This window comes from Anabrus simplex, chromosome 3, assembly GCF_040414725.1.
Source record: "Anabrus simplex isolate iqAnaSimp1 chromosome 3, ASM4041472v1, whole genome shotgun sequence".
Lineage (NCBI taxonomy): Eukaryota > Metazoa > Arthropoda > Insecta > Orthoptera > Tettigoniidae > Anabrus > Anabrus simplex.
In genome coordinates, this window is record NC_090267.1 from 396,215,529 (window position 1) to 396,238,332 (window position 22,804).

The 22,804-nt window shown below is 38.6% G+C and overlaps 1 protein-coding gene across 4 annotated transcripts in view; it reads left to right on the forward strand.

The window, feature by feature from the left end:
* Dhdds (Dehydrodolichyl diphosphate synthase subunit) overlaps positions 1 to 18,009 on the forward strand; it is a 65,609-nt gene extending 47,600 nt beyond the window's left edge. For all 4 annotated transcript variants that reach the window (XM_067143347.2, XM_067143343.2, XM_067143344.2 and 1 more), the window contains one exon: positions 17,562 to 18,009. In XM_067143347.2, coding sequence (XP_066999448.1) covers positions 17,562 to 17,792 — 231 coding nt within the window. In that variant the 3' untranslated portion in view covers positions 17,793 to 18,009. The remainder of the gene's footprint in view (positions 1 to 17,561) is intronic.
* Positions 18,010 to 22,804: the final 4,795 nt, after the last annotated feature.

The following is a 22,804-nucleotide window of genomic DNA, read 5'->3' on the forward strand; positions in this document are numbered from 1 at the left end:
AACGATGCTTAAGCGATTCATAGTTTGTGTTTCAGAGGTTGCCAGTATGAATCTCGAAGATCGCCGAGGTCGACCGATTCAGCACTAGGATGTAAATGCACCAAGATAAAGTGTGCGGATAGTACTCGCTATAGCGGGTTGTCGTTATACCCGATTTTCCCTAAATTTCAGAAAAGATACGCAAAAAAAACACATACTTCACCATGCACGTATCATGGAAACATATTGTACGTCCCGGCAAAATAATAATTTCACCAGGCGAGTTGGCCGTGCGGTTAGAAGTGCGCTGCTGTGAGCTCACAACCGGCAGCCCTGAAGATGGTTTTCTGTCGTTTCCCATTTTTACACCACGCAAATGCTGGGTCTGTACCTTAAGGCCACGGCCGCTTCCATCCCATTCCTAGGCCTTACCTGTCCCATCGTCGCCATAAGACCTATATGTGTCGGTGCGACGTAAAGCAACTAGCAAAAACGAATAAAAATAATAATTTCGCTGTAAATATATGAGGGAACAGCCTTTCTGAAATTTAACCAGATGTGGTAATAAACTAACCTCTGAAATCAGTGATACATACTGTCGTATCTTAAGGTGTATCACATTTTTATTTATTTACTGTACCTAGTACTAAAATAAACTAATATATAAGTAATAATAATAACAACGTAAACGTTTCCACCTTTTCAATACTACTTGGTTGGTTTCAGATAATGCAGATGAGGTGTCGCTGCTTCCGCTATCACTGTCACTATTTCTCTCCAGGCACGACTCTGTGACAATGCTTACTTCCTGCTCCCAGCCCTTTCCTATCCCGTCATATTGCTTCAGTCTTGTGCCGGCACTGGTGTTCCTTATCACAAAATTCTCCACTTGCTGGATAGATACCAAATCGTCTAGTGGTATGTCATTTACTGCATATAATGTTTTTAAAACATCTGAAACACTCTTGACTGCAGACTGTGTTGTCCCCATCCTCCTTACTCGTCAGATTCATCATGTGAGTTAGTAGGCTTAACGAGTTCAATAATAATATTGATTGTGTTATTTGCTTCCAATATTGGGAGAATTTGCTGCTAATATTAATAATAATATGGCACAGTCCGGTGGTATTTGAAGGTTCTGAAATACGTCAGCCTCGTGTCTGTAGATTTACTGGTAAGTAAAGGAACTCCTGAGGGACTAAATTTTGGCATCTCCGAAAACCGGTAAAAGTAGTTAGTGGTGCGTCAGGCCAGTTACATAGTTATTGCTGAAATCAGTTGTTTATTTCATCCTTTATTTTGACTGAGCTAACGAAAGAAATGTCGCGTTATTTACGCACTTATGAAGAAGAATTATGAAGGCATTTTCTCTCTCGTTACAAACTTGAATATTTCTTTTCACCAGTCAATGGGGATTAATAATCAGCAGCACGAAATACCTTGCTAATATGGGTAGCGGACGTAGTGAGAAATCGATATGGTTGATCGATCATGTTTAATTTAAACCTAGCCTTCAGAAACACACGACTAAAATTCCCTTTTGCACACCATAACATTTTTCTTTCAGTTCAATACTTCACAAAAAAATTTCAAATCTTGTCAAAGACTGTTCAACATTACTGAAGGTTTGACAATATTTGAAAAGATTTGGTAAGATTTGATAGACTTTTGTTTTAATGTTGAGGAAAGTCAACCACCAGTTGTGGTTCTTGGACTAGCAGTATGATATATTCTTAAAAGGAAGAGAAACGCGCTGTAAGCCATAATTTGCATGGAAGAATTATTGCGATATTCTTCCACATAAGTTTTGTAATGTATTTAGTGCCTTAACATCATTTGCATAGGTTATGTTATATTGCATTTACGCACAGTGCTGATTTGAATAAGAAATGATAGCAATGCAATGGAAATTTTTATCTTATTGCATGAAAATATATTAGGAATTCAATAATAATATTGATTGTGTTATTTGCTTCCAATATTGGGAGAATTCGCTACTAATATTATAATTAGGGGCCTTATTTTTTGGTGAAATAAAACTGTTGATTTCGGTGTTAAAACTGACACTATTTCGGTAGGTATTTCGTGAAATAAATTGTTATACTGATTGATGTTTCCTGCGAAATCTTCCTTGTAGTAGCGTATGGGGTAAATGTAACTAACCTTGTGATAAGGGGTTTTAAAGTAAACTCTTGTAATGTATCATTGTTATTAAATCTTAGAAAAACCAAATATGTAAATTGTTTTAGAAATAAATGTATAAATCGCTGATACTTCGAAATGAAGTTAAGTGATCTGCCCTGTGATATACATTTATACATAGCCTACATTTTTAGACGTTGAATTACTTGTCTCCAAAGTACAAACTAAGCATGGTTTCAAGATTATCAGGATGCAGAGTTGTGCAACAGTCAGGAAGTGTCTTTGTGTAAGCAGAGAAGCTCCTCTCGCTGACCACATTAGACTTCGGAAACCATAAAGCTTGCAAACACTTGGATGCAAATTCCCTGTGGTCTTGTATAAAACCTCCTAAAACTTTGCTAACACTGTCTTCTTTCACTTCCTCAACGAGATGTGCTTTCATTGCATTTTGCAAAGTCATATAGCTCTGGAAGATGTTCACGGATATACTCTTTTTCGACGGGCGGGGATGAGTAGGTCGGATGGTTAAAGCACTGGCTTTCTGACCTCAATTTGGCAGGTTCGATCCAGGCTCAGTCCGGTGGTATTTGAAGGAGTTCAAATACGTCAGCCTCGTGTCACTAGTTTACTGGCACGTAAAAGAACTCCTGCGGGACAACATTCCGGTATCTCGGCGTCTCCGGAAAACCTAAAAGTGGTTAGTGGGGCATAAAAATAATATTATTACTACTCAAACAGGCGATTTATTTACAATAGCCCTACCAATACCGTCATATTTTACAGTAAAGACAGTATTATTTATCTTTCCTTTTATATTCATTCTCTTCCTTATGCCAGGATTATCCTATTTTTGTAGAGGCATGGTGGCTTGCATGAATGCTTTTTCTGTGTCTGTTACAAATTGCTCTCTATAATATTTCAACCCACCTTTACGATCTGTAAAGTATCGTCGATTGTTATTTGCCGCTTAGAATTATGTTCATTCGCTTAATTCTGATTCTCTGCAGTGTATATCGAACATTTCAACTTTACGAATATTACTGGTACACTATTGATACATTAGAATATTTCTTGCAGCATCAAATACATAGAACCCCTAACTGTTGTATTCTTCGACCCTCAAAAAACCTGTTGTGACTTCAGTTTTCGGCATTTTTATACTTAAATGTTGGACATTTGCCGATAAATGTTTGTATGTAACAAACTCTCATTGCGCACTGCTGTATCTACAACCGGTCTTGTATCTTGTTACGACCACAACGGTATTTGCTGTAATCAATGACAGATATTGATTTTTATCGACTGCCTTAGAGATCACGTAACTGAATACACATACTTTCAATACAAAATGCGTACCGCTTCGTGTGCATTTGTGTGCAGAATATACAGTGCTGTCAGGCAAATGAGAAGGAAACTACGATAGTCCAGTTCTCAGAAGTATTTAAACGTTTATTGGAGAGCTCTTCCGGTGCCATTTCGCTTTTTTCGCACTAAGTTGTATATAATTCGCGATTATTTGCGCAATTCGCGCAATAAATCAAATTTCGCGATATTTCGCAAGTTCATTTTGCTAAAATACGGTATTTTTAGTACCTGGGAAGTCATATATAGACAAAAAAGAAGATATCAAAAAAACTTGTGCATATCGTTATTACCAAAAAATACGGCCCCTAATTATAATATGCGAAGATCGTCATAAACCGAACATTGTGGATGGTGTTTACTTATAGGTTATCATATGGTAATGAATATAAAAAACACTAGGCAAATGCTGGGGCTGTACCTTAATTAAGGCCACGGCCGCTTCCTTCCAACTCCTAGGCCTTTCGTATCCCATCTGTGTCGGTGCGACGTAAAGCCCCTAGCCAATGAATATAAAAGCTGTATACTTCCTTGAGAAATTTCTCTTATCTTCTTGTATGCTTTCGCTTTGTTCATTTTATTGTGGTACTCTATGGAGCTCCCAGAATAAAGACAGAGATGTGCTTCATACTTTAGCAGTTAATACACACGCAACATCCCCCGGTCGTGAAGCCATGTTGTTTACATTCTTAGCAATCCCAGCATGCCTGATGACTTAGCATGACCGTTAATACTCGAATTGCAATGGTCAATTCTGTCAGTCTTTGATCGGCAGGATGTGAATTGAGTTACAACACACAACTTTTTATAATACAAAATAAAACACACCGGCATAATTCGAACAAGAGACCCGTTACAAGAACCGGCAAATACACAGGATTCAGAAAGGAGTCCAAATTCGCTTGCTTCAGTTTTGTGCCTGCAGTGGCGTTCCTTATAACAAAATTCTCCACTCTCTGGATAGCCACCAAATCATTTTGTGATGTGTCATTTACTGTATAAAATGTTTTTAAAACATCTCAAGCACTCACGACTGCAGACTGTGCTGGTACGTCTGTGATGTCCCCATCTTCCTCACTCGTCAGATTCATCATGTGGTTTAGTATGCTTAACGAGTTCAAGAATTTCACTCTCATTCAGATCCCTGCACACAGGTACACCATGAGCTTTTACATAATCGTCAAATTGACAGGCGACTTCCAGCTGAGAAGAGACACGATTCCAGCTATCTGGCACTTGGAGATCAGGAAGTTCCTCCTCAATAATATTGCTTTCTGTTTCACTTCGTAGGAAGCCAGTGTCAGAAACATGAAGAAATTGCAGCGGGCGATATGGTTTCCCACGACACTGCAATACCTCACATAGCTTACAGTACATTCCATTTCAGTACTTGTTTTAACTCAAGCCTACGCATGAATGAGTTGACCCGTGTGCTACGAGAGCGGTATTTAAGGAGTTAAAAATGCCCTGATCAAGTAGTTGTAGCACACGGGTACAATTTGGTGGTAGGAATACCAATTCAATATTCCGTAGCTCAACATTTGGATGAGCGGGGCAATGGTCTATAAAAAGAACGACTTTTTGTGTTCTTCAATCCCATTCTCGAATCAAATGCTTGAAGCCGCTGCTTAAGAAGCGCCGATGTTATCCATGCTTTCGTGTTCGCTTCATACATGCATACATGCATGCCTTTAAAAGCTCGCGGGTTGGCTGACTTGATGTAGATCTTCATTCCCATATGGAACCTGAAATATTTGTCCCGAATGAGTAAATTTATAATAATATAATAATGGACCAACTATATTGGCTGACTTGCCAGTAATAAACGGTTTCAGTTTATCACTACTATACATGTTGCAGCACAAAAGAATGGTTAGTCATTCTTTGCTGCATTTCCCACCTTTGCACGGGTTGCTCTTCACTGCAAGAATCCTTTGGGGTAATAAATTATAGAAAAGTGCAGCATTGTAGACATCTTTGGGCTTGTACCTTTTAAGAATTTCATGGAGAATTGAAAGCCAGTCATTCACTGCTTTTTCGTCTACAATTGCCGATTCGCCTTTTATTGTGTGAAGCGAAATGCCACATCTGGCTTTAAAGTGGTTTAACTGTCCATCGCTGCACTGGAAGTCTGAGTAGTGTGAGAGCCAAGTCTTGTGCCTTCGATTTTAACACCGGCCCTGAAATAGGAACTCTTGCAGTTCATTTCTGGATAAACCACTTGCCTTCAAGGTTAGCATGGTCTGCAGCACGCAGTTTTTTACTGCCGCTTGGAATGCTACTTTTTAAAAGGATAGTAAATAGAGTCGAAGATGTTTAATTATACCGCCCGCCTATTTCAATTTTGCTCATGTTGCTTTTTTTTCACAAGTCAGCACAATTTCATATTTTTTAGCCAAATCTAACGATTTTCGTTTCTCACTTGGCATTGTCTTGTGTCAAGTACTTACGTAATTAATAGTATGTAATTTATTATTACCTGTACATATGAAGTATATATCCAATACAATATTGTGCAACACACGGTACTAGATGATATAAATGTTGATTTCCATAGGAAACCTGAAATATTTGTCCCGAATTAGTAAATATTTCAGGTTCCGTATGGGAATCAACATCTAGATCATCTGATGGCCAAGCAGGCATCAATTTTTGGTAATGAGATAAAGTCTCTCATAGTGCATCTGCCAGTAGCTCCAAGTAGCCTACGCAGTGGCCTCCACAGTATGCACTAGCCATGCGTCCTGGTGGGTGTGCTATGTACCAACTGATGAGTCCAACTTAGCTCACGGGGGCGAAACGCTGCCAACCAGGAATGAGTTAGCTGGAAAATTTGCAATGTCCAATAACGGACCATTTGTATTGGTATTACATGGTAATAGTCTGAAACAAAGTATCTTTGGCTCTAGAGAGTTACAGAACGAAGTGGATCTGTTTTATTACCGATACTGTTTTCGAAAGAAACGAAGACTCCCAAACACAACTTAGAAATAGCTGACAGTTCGAACTACGCTGTTCACATTACGAATAACTGAATACAAACAGAAATTTAAATTAACTCTGCACAGTACAGTCAGTTTGCTTTTAAGATCACTACTAGGGCCTACATGACTTCTTCGCACATTACGGAAAGAAACTCAATATTTTAAATAAACAGTAGCACAGTCTGTTCATAAGTCACACAGAAAGCAATTTTAGACACGTGCACTAAGGAAATCATTGCTTAAGCAACACAAGAAGGAGTTTTACTCTGCGTACGACAGCAATAAATACAAGCGTCAGATTCAGTCACACCCTGAGAAACAACAGATTTTGACAGCAATAATAGCAGTTCAGTAAAGAACTCTTGAAATAATGCATAGCCATAACAGTTTGACCAACCGAACAGAGTTGTGACATCCTGACGCAAGTGTAATGGACTGGAAACAATATTCTCTAACCCATGGGTAAATAATGGAAATATCGAGCTTGATTTATTATGATCATTATGAGTATTATTATTAATATTATTATGACTTGTGAGGTGTGGTTGTGAAGTTGTTTACATCTATTAGTGTTATTCTTATTATTATTTACGTAGTTGTGTACAAACTTTATTTGGTATAAATTGTGGTCGTATTATTTGTGAGGTTATGTCATGAAACATGTGCTGTATGTATATTAATATAAGTTTATTTAATGTAAGAACACATAATTAATAGTATGTAATTTATTATAACCTGTATATAATCATAATCATTATTGGTTTGCCCTTCCAGCGAGCCGGGTAGGGTGTTTGAAAACAAGCGTCTTCCAAAGTTGCCTATTTAAAAACATTTTGTTGTCCAAGACAGATTCCCAATTCCATCCTCTTCTGTTCACGTCTTCCCTCGGTTGGTCCATCCATCTTCTTGGTCTTCCAGCTGGTCTTCTACTTGTTGTTCTCTTTTCCAAATAAGCACATGGTAACCTTGTGCTATTCATTCATTTAACATGCCCAAACCATTTAAGTCTAGATGACCTAAGTCTTTCCTCCATCGATTCATTTAGACCTAGGTTAGATTGGATCTCATCATTTTTCACATGATCAAATCTTGTCTTTTGGAGGACAGTTCTAAGAAATTTCATTCCACAGGTTTGAATCCTACTACAATCCTTTGATTGTATATATCCACTGCAATATTGTGTAACACAAGGTAGTAGTTCGGAACAACATATCTTTAGCTCTAGAGAGTTACAGAAAATTCCTTTCATTGTAAATACATTATTGGAGACTCTCAAAATGATGAGACAACATGTGTCATATTCTTCTAGAAGCCTGGCAGTCTTGAGGGTAGAGTTGAGTTGTTTTAACAAGAGTTGTGAGTGCAAGTCGCTAATGGAGTATGTGAATTCATAATTGGTAATATGTTGACATGCTATTGTGGCAGTCTTCTTCTTCTTATGCTTCATAACAGTGTTTTGTTTAAGAGTGTAGTAGTCAAGTGTTCATGATGGCAGTTTATTAGTGCGTGTCTATATCTTCTTCTTCTTCTTCTTCTTGCGTTACGGCCTCTGTAGGACCACGGACAGCTCCTTCATGGATTGCATTTTCTTCTTCTCCTCCCAGAACCTCTTCATCCTTTCTCTTCTTCTCTCCTGCTCTTCTGAGATATTCAGTATCCTCTTCTCTTGTCTACTCCACTGGTGACTCTCAATCCTTTTCCTGTATCCATCCCTATCATTGATCTCTGGCATATTAGTCGGTATGTACTTACTTCTCCAATTTTCCTTTTCTTCCACCTTGATCCCCAATTCCGACCAATCTTTCCCGAGTTCAACTACCCACTTGGTTCCTGTCTTTCCTCGTGTCCTCGCTGTTGTTTCCCATACTCTTTTCGTCATTCTATCCATATTCATCCTGATTACATGTCCTGCAAACCTTGCTCTTTTCAGTCTGATTTCTTCTGAGATTGTCCTCATGTTCCGGTATAATCCTTCCCTGGGCCTCCTCATCCATCTCTCACCTCCTCTCTTAGGGCCTAGTATTTTCCTCAATATTTTTCTCTCTTCTTTCTCTAGTTGTTCCGCACCATTTCTTCCTAGTGCTATTGTCTCAGCAGCATATAATACAGCATTTCTCACCGCTGCCTTGTAATGTCTGATCTTGGCGTCTGTAGATATATTCTTTTTATTGTATATATCTCTGGTCATACAGAAGGCTGATCGCATCTTCTTTATCCTCTCTGTTATTCCCTCATTGCTCCTATTCCTTCCTGTTATAAATTCTCCTAGGTACTTGAATTCGTCCACCTTTTGCACGGTGCCTTCCGGTGTTGTCCAATCCTCAGTGGTATTCAATGTCTTTGTCTTGTTGTAGGCGATTCTCAGTCCTACCCTTCCGGCTATATTGCTTAAGTTGTTGAGTTGTATCTTTGCATCTTCTTCTGTCTCACTTACTATAGCTATGTCGTCCGCAAAGGCTAGACAATCTACTTGGGCCCTATTGTCCTTTTTGGCCCCAACATGCGTCTTTGGTATTCCCATTGTCTCATTCATTGTTCTCCACTGCCTGATGACTTCATCCAGAGCTATGTTGAACAACATTGGTGATAATCCATCTCCTTGTTTGACACCAGTGTTGATATCAAATTCTTCAGAGAGTACTCCTCTGAATCTCACTCTTGCCTTTGTGTCTGATAGAATTTCCATTATGAGTTCTTGTGTAGTACCATCTAATCCTCTGTTCTTCAGGATTCTTCCAAGGGTTTGTCTGTCGATGGAGTCATATGCCTTAGTGAAATCTACAAAGGTTACCACCGTCTTTTTGTTCTTTAAGGCACTATGTCTATATAGTATGTATGTATAATTTATAAATAAAATAGCGTACACAATTGACAGCATTTTGTGTGCGATTCTTTGTGGTAACATCAATCCTAAAGAACTACCGCATTGCGTGACTTCTTGATACGAATGAGAGTATAGCGCTACCAATAAAATCATTTGCAAGAGACCCGCTGCTGTAATTTGTTGTTGATTGTTCATGGAAGGTGTTATAATCTAATTGTGTAAAAGGGTCACACTAATGTACAAATATTTACTGTACTTTAGTTCGTGAAGTATCGAGAGTTACGCGGACAAAAATAATCAATAGTGTTTTGTTAGCTACTTATGCTGAAGAGTATAGCCATCAGTAACAGAAAATAATCTGACATCCGAAAGTACTATCGTTTCGTATGAATGCTTGATACAAACGAGAGTATAATGGTGCCAAAATATCCTTTGCAAGAGACCCGCTGCTTCAATGTTTGTTAATCTTTTCGTGGAAGGTTTTATAATCTAATTGTGTAAAACGATCACAGTAATATAACAAATATTTACTGTACATTAGTTCATGGAATATTGAGAGTTACGTGGAAAAATAATCAATAGTTTTTTGCTAGCTTTTACGCTGAAATGTAGAAATACCGATAACAGAAAATAAAACACGTTAAAATCTCTCATAATAATGGATGACTTTTTGAAAGGGTTCTCGTTGTAACCAAAGTTTAATATAGGAATTTTGAAGGGACATTTTAAACATGTCGTTAAAACGGGGTTCTCATTATATCCCATACTTGCTATAACGGACTTCTATTGTAACCATTCTGTGAAGATGTTTGCTCGGGTCCAAGATCTTGAAATGTGACAGAATCTGGTTTGTACTATACTGCCTCAGGTCAGGATTACAGGCCTTCACAATGTACGCAAAGAATGAGAATATGTGTTTAATTTTATTGACATTTGTACGGGAAGCTGAAATCAATGATACGAAGAACATAAGTCTACAAGTACTGTTTAAGGACGTTAAAGTCACGAATTTCAGTAAATCTGAATAAAAATCCAAGAGCCCTCTTGGCACCATGGAATTTAACTTGGTCTATATGAAAAGAGAAATTTAGTTTGCTATCATGAATTATTCCAAGATCTTTGACCTGAGTAACAGCCTTCAGTGAAGTGCTGTTTATTTCATACCTGTGGATAAGCTCACGTTCATTTAGGCCGATCTGCATTTTTCAGCATTAATTTTCCGTTTCCATCTACTTGCCCAGTTGTAGCAAAAGTCCAAAGTGTTTTGAATACTATCACAATCTGTGGAATTCACTATTATATTTTTGAAGATTTATAGATCTGCATATAGTATAATGGAACCTGGGGTGCTCTTTATTTCATCTTTGAGAGATAACAATAGTGATGATGGAATTCCTCCTTATGGGACACCAGATTCAGCCCTGAGGAAATGGAGCCAGGCAGTACGACTCACTCGCTATTGACGATTGAGAAGAGTTTTTTATGAGAGTTCAACTGTTAATATTATGCCTGTGAGGACAGTTTGTATATGAGCAGATCATGGTTTGGGGGGGTCAATTTCTTTAACAAGTTCCTTTACGTTTCACCGACACAGATAGGTCTTATGGTGACAATAGGACAGGAAAGAGCTAGGAGTCGGAAGGAATCAGCCGTGGCTTTAAGGTACAGCCTCAGCATTTTCCTGGTGTGAAAATGGGAAACTACGGAAAACCATCTTCAGGGCTGCCGACAGCGGGGTTTGAACGTATACTATCTCCCGATTATTGGATACTGGCGGCACTTAAGCAACTGCAGCTATCGAGTTTGGTCCAGGTCAGTTTTAATGCATTCAATTGCATCTTGTTAGCGATGGTGGAGGTAGCATTTTGGTTGAAGACAGATAGGTTTGTTAGCCATGATTTATCCTCCATAAAACAGGGTTGTGGGGCTGTGAAGTACATTGGGTGGGAGTGTAAAATTCTTTAAAGGGCTGCTGAGAGGATAGACGTGATCAAAATGGGCCTGCATGAGAAGGGGTATTACAGTAAAACTTCATTTATACGTTTTCCAGGGGACCGAAGGAAAAAGCATATAAGTGTGTAAAACTCTTAAATTGAAATTCTGTAAATATGAAGCTGAGTTGTACTGGGTGAGTTGGCCGTGCGGTTAGGAGTGTGCAGCTGTGAGCTTGCATCCGGGAGATAGTGGGTTCGAATTTCACTGTCGGCAGCCCTGGAGATGGTTTTCCGTGGTTTCCCATTTTCACACCAGGTAAATGCTGGGGCTGTACTTTAATTAAGGCCACGGCCGCTTCCTTCCAACTCCTAGGCCTTTCCTATCCCATCGTCGCCATAAGACCTATCTGTGTCGGTGCAACCTGAAGCCAGTAGCAGAAAAAAAGCTGAGTTATATTCCAAAGTATATATGGCAATATGAAACAATATAAACAAAGAAGAAATGCACACAGATAAAAAAAAATAGGGCTACAAAGAGAGGGAAAAGAATCACTTTATGGAATAAAGAAGTCCATTATTTTGGTTTGTTTTTTGTTGGCCAGTGCATGAACAGTATTCTTAAACCGGTACAATTTGGCCATTATTTCCTCAGAAATATTATGGTGCGTCATAAAATGTTTGGTAGTCCATAGAGCATTGACAGCATCATTCAAGATTATTATAACAACTCAGTGAATCGTGTCTTTCAGGGCCGCTTCATACTAGGCGACTATAATCGGCTACAGAATAGCTCATACGAATTCCGTGTCGCTGAGCAGTAGCCCGCTGCGCTACTTAGCCGCCTTCCCTGGCTTGCCAGTTTTCATCATCTTTTGCTTCTTGTTATTGTCGAAAAGAAAGAAGGAAAAAGAGTGTTGTAGGTTTCATTCACATCCTATGTTGAAAGGTGCTTTGGAAGAAAGACTTTTCTATAAATTATTTGATTATTTATGTGATGACCAAGTTGATTAGTTACTTCAGGATGTCAAAGAAAACTTTTGATGAATTTTTGAAAATGTGAAAGATGATATTGCGGGATTGGATACCAAGTTGAGAAAAGCAAAAAATAAGCCTTAACTTTGATGTAGTTGAACTGAGATGGTCATTACTTGAAACCATGTATTTATCTTCTCAAATCTATTGCTACATTAGTCATGTTTTAAGTTCCGGATGGTTGTATAATTTGTATAATGAAATTTTCTGTGTTATCTTGTCTAGATATACTGAGTATTTTTCTTCTTCTAACGTGTTTCCACAGTGGTGGGGTCGCAGGATTGAACTGTGTTGCCCATGTTAATCTGGCCTGTTTTACGGCCAAATGCCCTTCCTGATGCCAACCCTACATGCGTTCACTATTGCGTGTTTCTGTAGTGGGTGGTAGTGTGATGTGTTGTATGAATATGAAGAGGAGAAAGTGGGGACAAACACAAACCATACCGTACGAAGTTAAAATTTCTGGCCCCACTGGGAATCTAACATGAGGCCCTCTAAACTGAAGGCCAATTCATATTGAATATAATTTATTTAGTACACTTTATAGTATTTTGTAACGGAATCCATAACGTGAAGGAATATGAAATGCGCAATCACTGAAGGGAGTTCTGAACAGAACGCAACTGAAGATTGTGAAGACCCCAGTGCACAGCGATGGTTTACGAGCTGTCGCCAGTCGGAGTTGCGAAATCTGCCTCGGCTGCCAGTAGCAGGAGTGAACTACTTCGAGGTTGGTCGCCAAGACAGAATAGCCCTGTGTGAAGAGCTCCATTCAAAATAGTATTCCACAAGCACAGGCTGCTGATAGCAGATTCCTGTCGCCTAGTGTGAAACGGCCCTTAATGCATGATACTGTGCGAAGTCCTAGAGAAAATATTTTACATAAACATGAATAAACATATAAAAAGAGGAAATAAATGAGAGAAATCTTACTCGTAATATGTTTTATCTTCATTTTGTCCTTTTTTCCAACGTTTACACATCTGATTGCGTGCTGCACCAGCAACTAGAAGTTGCGTATCACTCCAAGATCGAGCGGCTGCAGCTCGCTTGTGCAATTCACGGGAAAAAATTCCAGTCACATTTTTCAGATATGAAGTAACAGGAGGATGTATTGGGCATCAATCCACAGCCAATAAGATCTACGACCTTTCACTCCCATTTTGGCGTCCACTCTTTGAAGCCAGTTTCAAAGACTTTCGTAGTGACCCAGGATTTCTTACTGTTGGTGTATTTTGTAGGAAGCTTAGCAACGTTTTTAAAACAATGTGGCTTTGAAAATTTGGCGATTGTCAGTGCAGACAATTTTTCACTTCCGTCACTAGTGGCATATAACAGAACAGTTACACGTAGTTTGCTTTGTGTCCTGCTGTGGCATTTTTTCCCTTTGAATGCCATTGTCTATCCAGGCATTAAATTATAAAAGAGGCTTGTCTTGTCTGCGTTGAAAATCTCCTTAGGAGTGAATAGTGATGTCAGTTCTTTCAAACAATTTCCTTTCCAATTTGTGCAGTCTCAGCATCTGCACTATTGCTTTCTCCACACACATAATGACTGCTGATACTGTGTCTAACCTTAAATTTGTGTAGCCAGCCCGACAAAGCACTAAAATCTTCTACACCAAATCTGATCACTGATGCTTTTCGCAAAGCATTGGTCCACTGATTGGAATGCCTTCTGCCCTATGTTGCCCGAACCACTGTAATAAACAATCTTCCAGGCATTTGTACTTTCTGCCCTAAATGCGGGTCCGCTTATTTGTCGTAACACCTAACTTGCACGCTTTCTTCAATTTCCGCAGCACTAGCTACAATAGTACTTAAGGTAGACGGAGCAGTCCCCAATTTCTTAGCAGTTTCAACTCGTTTCATGTTGCCACTTTCCTTCTCTACACTCAAAATTCGTAATTTTTCAGCAGTCGTAATGCTCGTTCTCTTTCTTTCTACCATGTTCACTACTTACGAATCTCACGATGCTAATCACAACTCTGTCACACCTGAAGCACAAGACACCAAAGAGTAAACTCGAAAATAGCTTCCAAGTCACTCACGCTACCAAACATGCGCGCAGAGGTATGATTTCCAAGAAAAGTACTGTGTGAGTCATAAGTTTGTGTTTAGAATATTTTGTGCGATTTTGAAAAAGGAAACCATTGTAAACGTATAAACGAAGCATTTTGTCTTTGAGGACTTAGGATATAAGCGGATAAATCGTATAAGTGAAAGACGTACAAATGAAATAACTTGCCGTAATACGTATAGGATTTTGTGGTTACCGCTGGGGGGGAAAAACCCATGTAAGTGTAGATAACGTATAAGTGTGAAACGTATAAAAGAATTTTTACTGTATCTGTCACCAGATTTATGAATGGATATTACATTGGCCTGTAGCCACGTGGCTAGAAGTGCCTACAGATGGCTGGAAGAGCATTCTTCCCTGGCCCCCAAACAGCCCGAGTCTCAATCCAACTGAATATCCGTGGGACCACCTCGATCGTTTTCACAGTCTGACTCCCCCGCCCTGCACCCTTGAACAGTTGTGGGACACACTGCAGACAGAATGGATCTAGATGCCCATTTATCAGCACCTAGCTAAGTCACTGCCAGCACGTGTAGCTGCTGTCCATGCTACGAACGGTGGTTACTATGGATACTAGCAGGTGGTCTTAATGTGATTTGACTGTATATGCATCAAATAATTATTATACTGAAATTCAACTCAAGAGCTTAGGAAAAGTATTCTTCCGTTCGTGAGCACGTCCCCTGTTCCCCCTTCCCGTCTCCGTTCTCCATCTCCTCCACAACCAGCTTATTATTAACGCCGTGCGTCTGTCTAACAAGTAGCCTACTTCATTCTGAAACAGTGAAGCACGAAACGAAATCACATCTTTTCACATAGCTGTACTTTGATTACGTACCATACCTATTTATTCCTTTATTGACCATGTAAAACCTACTGATTACTGACGAATACCGAGGCAAGAAATGCAAGGTTTATTTTTATTTCATAATGCAATTTGTGTGAGACTTACAACATAAGTATACGATTCCGCTCTTGTGCAACGGCTGTCAGTGGTAGTTTCCCACAGTTCAAAAAGCTTAAAAAAACACCTGTGAGTGGGATTGCAAAATACAATGTTTCCAGGAATGTCGTACATATTGTAGTCTCGTCATTCGGAAGGGTAAAAACGAACTCATGATCCCCTCATGAGAACACTTCTGCGGGTAGAGGGCAGTTACAAATATAAAGCAAAGTACAAATTATTATTATTATTATTATTATTATTATTATTATCATCATCATTGAATACGCCAAGGATCCTATTCCCGTGCCGTGTTAAGGCCCTTCTTGTTTTATTACGGTGAATGCTGAGCTGACACATCGACCTTTCGCTGGAGACTTGGATTTTCCGTGGAGTTTAAATTCCACGCGAGCAGCGTAAACACTGTACACAGAAACGCCGGTCAGCTGCGTGGTGTTTTTACCACGTCTTCCACAGTCCACAGCGGATTCTAATCTCGTAGGCTGCTGTAAACATTTAAAACAATTTGGTTTACATTTCCTACTTAATTTTTCTCTACGCTTGTTAGCTTTAAAGTATTTCACAGGGGGCTCAAGCGTCACAGCATCACACACGTCTTGCTCACAGCTGGCAGCCATTATGAATACTGAACAAGAACACGCTGTTGCAGCCAGTATTGCCAACAGTTTTCTTGGATCCATCTCCAACGTAGCACATATTATGCGAACTTATCAGCAATAGAATGAACTCGAACAAAGCTTACTAAGTACAGAGTGCAATACGATTTCAATATCATATTAAATAATTATTATTTTGCTACATACACCACCGCTGAGAACAATAACTATTCATAGCCATCTATGTATGAAATATAAGGGTTGGTAACGAACCCGATTAACATACAACCTGTGATATATTTTCCATATTTATACGGGGCAAAAATTTGTAATTCGTCAAGTCAGTTCACCAGAATATCTAACCAAACTGAAGGAAGCTCCTGACTTCGGGAACAGGTAACAAACCTACGGAACTGCTTGGCGCTGCGGAAGCCTTTTCACCGACCAGAAGTCTGACTAACATCAAAGGGACCGCTAAGGTCTTGAGTTGACTCTCAGTATAGTAGCTAGACCAAATGAGCTAACAGGCAGCTAATGAAAGGATTTTATTGCAGTGATTGTCGGTATTTGCTCTGTATGTACTATTCCCATCAGATCTATATGTCAAATCTACTACGAGCATTACCAGGATAAGATGATGTACAATATTAGAAGGATCCACCTTTCATTACTTCATTGTAAGTTGAACTAAAAAGAAGTCACAACTTGTTTATTGGGACCGGTTTCGACATATTACAAGTCTCATCATCAGCCAAATAGTAAAGTAGGGCAAGATATAAAGATCTACTTTACTATTTGGCTGATGATGACACTTGTAATGTGTCGAAACCGGTCCCAATAAACAAGTTGTGACTTCTTTTTAGTTCAACTTACAACGAAGTATTGAAAGGTGGATCCTTCTAATATTGTACATCTTCTTATTTCTCTATTCAATACGGAACGATCATGAAGTTTTTAACTTTAAATCATTACCAGGATGTGAAAAAAACCTTTATTTACTCTCTGTGACCCTGTCCTGGAGAGTTGTCAGACAGCACTGACTACAGCAGCTGTGTGTAACATTGTCATTCTTGAAAGCGAGAAACCATCAGTAGAACTATACTGCTTCTCATTGTGCTCAGTGTGTGCAATGAGAAGCTATATGTACAACTGGTTTATAAACGTTGTTTCATTAACATTGTGAAATTGTGTTTCCTCCAATTCATATCAGCAAACCTATTGTAGCACACCAGCTCTTTCAAAAAATTGTATTTGCCATCAATTCACTGTTATTAAAAACTTTCATTCATAGTTGTCTGTACCATAAAAGTTAGGAGCTCAAGTTCATTGGTTAAATTCCTAGGACGGGCGAGCTTTTCCTCTTGCTGTTTCACCAACTCCAAACACATGCTGAGATAATACCTACCGTCAAGCAGTGAGGCGTACATTTGTAGTCACAGATACAGTAATGCATGTATAAGTTACAAATACAGACAGTAGTGATTCTAATGCTCTAAACTCTTAAAACAAAATCTCTTCCTCATTCATAAAAATAGTCAACTTACTCCCTAGTAGTTAAATTGGTGAACAAATACATAATGGGCAATTCAGTGTCAATTTATTATTGTTAATGTGTAATATTTCACTGTGCTTTAATTTTACTGATATATTGTGTTCTCCTTTCAGATATCCTGTAGTTGTATATATTTCACCAAAGTCCTGTGGCCAGAATTTACATTCTGGCACATGCTGGCTGCTGTATTTTATTATCAAAGATGTAAAGAAGACTTGGTAGATATTAATCGTTTTGAGGCAAATGTCAGTGCTCCCTCAAATTGCCGGATAGATACATTTCTCACAGAACTAAATGCTTACCGTACAGCAAAATCAGAAGAAGTAGGTCAGGTGGTAGCTTAACCTTATTTGTTGAATTTAATGTATAATAAATATTAAGTAATTTATTGTTCTGGGTGTATATTGGTCTTGATTGAAAATGAGTGTGTACCATACCTTCTATCATTTTGGGCTATTATTTTGTATGAGGGTTATCATGTTGCATCCAAATATTGGACCACAACTGTAGCCCATTTTTGGGAAACAAGTTTTGTAAATAAAAGTTGTTCTTGTAAATTTTTATTTTTGTTTCAATTAATTAATTCCTGTGCACTGTCTTCAGTAGAACAAAAAAAACTTTTTTTTTTGTTTACTTTTCTAGGGTATTTGTTCATGGTGTTTTCTCCTATGTGCGATCGTGGTTCGAAACTTGCTCAATGCATTCAGTGACCTCCCTAGAATAATGTATTTCCTTGGAAAATGGAATTATTTTTAGAGTTGGGTTCTTGATACTTTCTCGATACTATGTTAATAGAATACTAATGTTTTTAATAAATATTGTTCCTTGCCTGAAGTAGCAGATTTTAAAGTGGTCGCAATGAGCACGTCTCAACTCATAAAATTCAAAATAGCAGGTATAGCAAGAAATTGCACTCGTTTATAGCTCTACTGATCCCATAACAAAACGGGCCTTCTTCCAAATTTCTGCAGATGTTCAAGTGCCAGTATGTCTGAAGTACAAATTTCTTTGATAGTCATGTACAAAACATGCCAAATTGTGATATTGCACTAATTTGTAGTATTTATTTATCATCAGTTTGGATGACTATGGAAAAAAACTTTACTCGTCCTACAAAATAACCTAGCTCTGAGTGGGAAAAAAAAAAAAAAAAAAAAAAAAAAAACAGACTTCCAGTAAACAAATCACATAGTCTATTTTAAACTATTAAATCACAGGCTAGGAAGCAACTCACTGTAAAACTGTAAGCATCCATAACATGAAACCTAATTTTGATTTTAGAAAACTGTTTTAAAATTTCAAGTCACTGTTTTTTAACTAGTGCGTTTGATAATGTACCATTTTTGCTTAATATAATTGATGTGGTGATGGTGGTGGTGGTGGTGATTATTGACACTAATCAGAGAGGAAAATAGAAGGGATCTGACACTTCGAAGAATGAAGATATTGTGAAAATGAAAGGCTCCCTAGGCCTCGCAACCTAATACCGTCGGGGTCGGAAAAGAACAAGAGTTGACCAAGGGAGGTCAGATAGGATAGATGAAAGTTAGGAGCCTGGCACAAGTGGAAGCAATGCCAGAACTCAGCTGAGGGACCTGTGGTCGCCAACCCACGCTCCAAAGTTTAGAACCCGTGGGGCCCCTTTTAGTCGCCTCTTACGATACACAGGGGGTACCTGGGTGTTATTCTTCTGGCCCTACTCACGGGGGGGGGGGGGATATGATTGGTGTGGAACTATTTCAAATTGGATCCTGGCTGTGACATACTACTACTTCTACTTCTTGCAAGTGTTTTACCACTGGTGCAGGATCTGCTGCTTTATCTTGGCTTGCTATTTTGCACAATCTTGGGCATTGTTTGATCTTAAGTTGAGAGTCTTCATATCACTTTACAAAGGCGGAAAACGAGATTATCCTCCTATTCAATACATCATATATTCCGTCATTAGACGGAGCAAACAAATTCAAACATGTTTCGACTCGCTTGAGCCATCTTCAGTGAAAAATTAGGGGGGTTGGAATAATTTAAATAATATAAGTTGAAAAAATGCTAAAAAACGTAATGAAGGAGCAAATGAAAAACAAACAAAAGAAGGCCTAGACGGAAACAAAATTAGCACAAATATACAATATTTACATCAATATGCAGAGCAAAAAACAACTTATTGCGACAAAATTCAGTGAAACAGGTGTTAATTTAAAATAATTGAAACTAAAAACTGCGTTAACCTAAGAAACAGGGAATGAGAAAACAAATGATGCAGATGGAAATGAATAATAGTAGCACATGGTGAGGTTGTGGACCTCATAGTTTACAAATTATTGGTTTAGTAAAAATAACAAAACAGTTTGAAATTACTGTCAAAATCATCCTAGTAGAAATCCATCTCATCAAATTGGTCAGGAGGAGAGCTAACACAGCTTCTCAATTTTTATATCGCGGCCCTTCCGACCCTTTATAATAAGACAAGACACCAGCCAACATTATGAAACAATAATGAAGAAAGGGACTGCTAAATTGAGAAGATATTGAGAATGCTGCTATTTCTAAAGCCTTAAATTTCATTGGTGTTTTTTCCTTGTCACAGGCTTTTCACCTGCAGGTTATATCAGGCTTGGTTTCTCAAAAATGTTTGCTCCCGCTCTCCTCCTGACCAATTTGATGTGATATATTTCTACTAGGATGATTTTGACAGTAATTTCAAACTGTTTTGTCATTTTTACTAAACCAATAATTTTTAAACTATGAGGTCCACAACCTCACCATGTGCTACTATTATTCATTTCCATCTGCATCATTTGTTTTCTCATTCCCTGTTTCTTAGGTTAACGCAGTTTTTAGTTTCAATTATTATTTTAAATTAACACCTGTTTCACTGAATTTTGTCGCAATAAGTTGTTTTTTGCTCTGCGTATTCATGTAAATATTGTATATTTGTGCTAATTTTGTTTCCATCTAGGCTTTCTTTTGTTTGTTTTTTCATTTGCTCCTTCATTATGTTTTTTAGCATTTTTTCAACTTATATTATGTAAATTATTCCAACCCCCCTAATTTTTCACTGAAGATGGCTCAAGCGAGCTGAAACATGTTTGAAATTGTTTGCTCCGTCTAATGACGGAATATATGATGTATTGAATAGGAGGCTAATCTCATTTTCCGCCTTTGTAAAGTGAAAACCGTCAATACGGAATGATTCTAATATCTTGTAATAGTCTTCATATCAGCATTTTCTTTGTCATGTCAGCGCTGCTTTGGACGCCCTCATGGACGCTGCCCATTAATTTCAAAGGTGTGAGTGAAATTGGCAACTTATCCAGTTGCAGCATGCAGGACATGATCATACCATTGAAGAGGCGACTAAAAGGGGCTTCAGGGGCTCTGAACTTGGGAGCGTGGGTTGGCGACCACGGGGCCCTCAGCTGAGTCCTGGCATTGCTTCCACTTACTTGTGCCAGGCTCCTCACTTTCATCTATCCTATCCGACCTCTCTTGGTCAACTCTTGTTCTTTTCCGACCCCGACGCTATTAGGTTTGCGAGGTCTAGGGTCTCTTTCATTTTCACGCCCTTCGTGGCCCTTGTCTTCCTTTGGCCGATATCTTCATTTTTCGAAGTGTCGGACCCCTTCCATATTTTCCCTCTGATTAGTGTTATATAGAGGATGGTTGCCTAGTTGTACTTCCTCTTAAAACAATAATCACCACCACCACCAAGTGATGGGTCCGATGCCCATTTGCTGGCGAACAATATTTTTGATGCCAAAGTGTGATGCCTTTCGACCAACGGAACTCGTGTTTCCATGTTGTGAAATTGGTACACTGTAGCTTTGTCAGCTGGTCAACATTCAACACTGTATAAAGAAACAGGACATACTACCATGCGGTATATTTTGGACTCCAGGTGTAGTGGCATCCTTTCGTCGCAGAGTACACCTTTGACTTCCCTCCATCTCATACATACTGCCTTTATCCTACTTTGCGTTTCATCACCTATCCCACCATCAACTTGGATGAAGAGGCCACTGCTTAAGATGGTTTCCAGGTATTCAGTCTTCTTTTATGTTCAGTCCAAACCATATTTTGAGAGAGACTGTGGTTCCAGCCTTCTCCCTGATGCTGAAATTCTCTTCTGATGGTATCCACAAGTGTGATATCAGCCGCATATAAGAGACACTCCTTCGCAGGTCCCACGTGATTGCGTTCATGACAAGGACAAAGAGCAGTACGGACAATGTGGGAGCCTTGGTGTACACCAGTTTTCACTAGGAAGCTTCCGAAGATGCCAACAGCACAACATACACGACTTGTGGTGTTCATCTATAGCATCTTATTCCAATTAATAAGCATTTCTGGTACACCATGGTCCCAAAGTGCATACCAGATCACATTATGTGAAACACTGTTGAAAGCCTTTTATTATTTATAAATTTCATTTTCCGTATTGACAGATTCAAAGTGTAGATAAGAAATGTGTTTTTCCACCAATCAATACACAATTTATTTTAAATAGATTAAACTAGTACTGGTTTCGGCTCTTAACGGCCATCATCAGCTGGTACATGATTTGTTTCCAGCCATTAGACAATTCACAAGTTGTTATTGTATTAGATACAGTAGCATGAAATTAAAATATCTGTAGTCAAGGTAAAAAGTTGCAATAAGTTAGAACATGAATATATAGAACATATTAAAACATATGGGCCACAACATAAAACACTTAAAAAGTTTTAACACATTAAAATTTGGTATGTATAGTGTGCCATTTCACTGTCATGAGAAGTTACAACTGTAAGTAGAACAAAGATGGAACCCATGTATCTGGGAATAATTAACGCCGAAAGATCTGAATCATACCGCAGGTGAAGACAAAAGTGCTCACATCAAGTGGGAGAGAAGAAGAAGTGCGATCCAGAAGGCAGTGAAAAGGATCGAACGGGAATATTGTTACTAACAATTATAAAATTAAAAAAAAAAAAAGAGATTGGATTGCTACCAAGAAATATACGGATTGAAGACAGAAGTAACTGTACCAAACGTAAAGACGGCACAGCAAGAAATCAGCTCCGCGGGATAAAGGAGGAATTTTAAAAGCTACATTGCGAATGGAACTGGAGATTAATAATTCCATTTAGCGATTTTCAAGATACGTGAAGAGAGGAAATAACGGCAACAGGCTTACGTCACTGCAGTCCCTGCTGACGTACTTCACGATATTACCGAAGTGAAGAGTTACAGAGGGAATCCTACAGTAACTGGAAATATAGTGAAGAAAAAGGATTAATCATTTCAAATTCTAAAATTACATCAAGTTAAGGAAATATTCGACTAGTAAATCAACTTTTTCAAAGGGAAATAATCT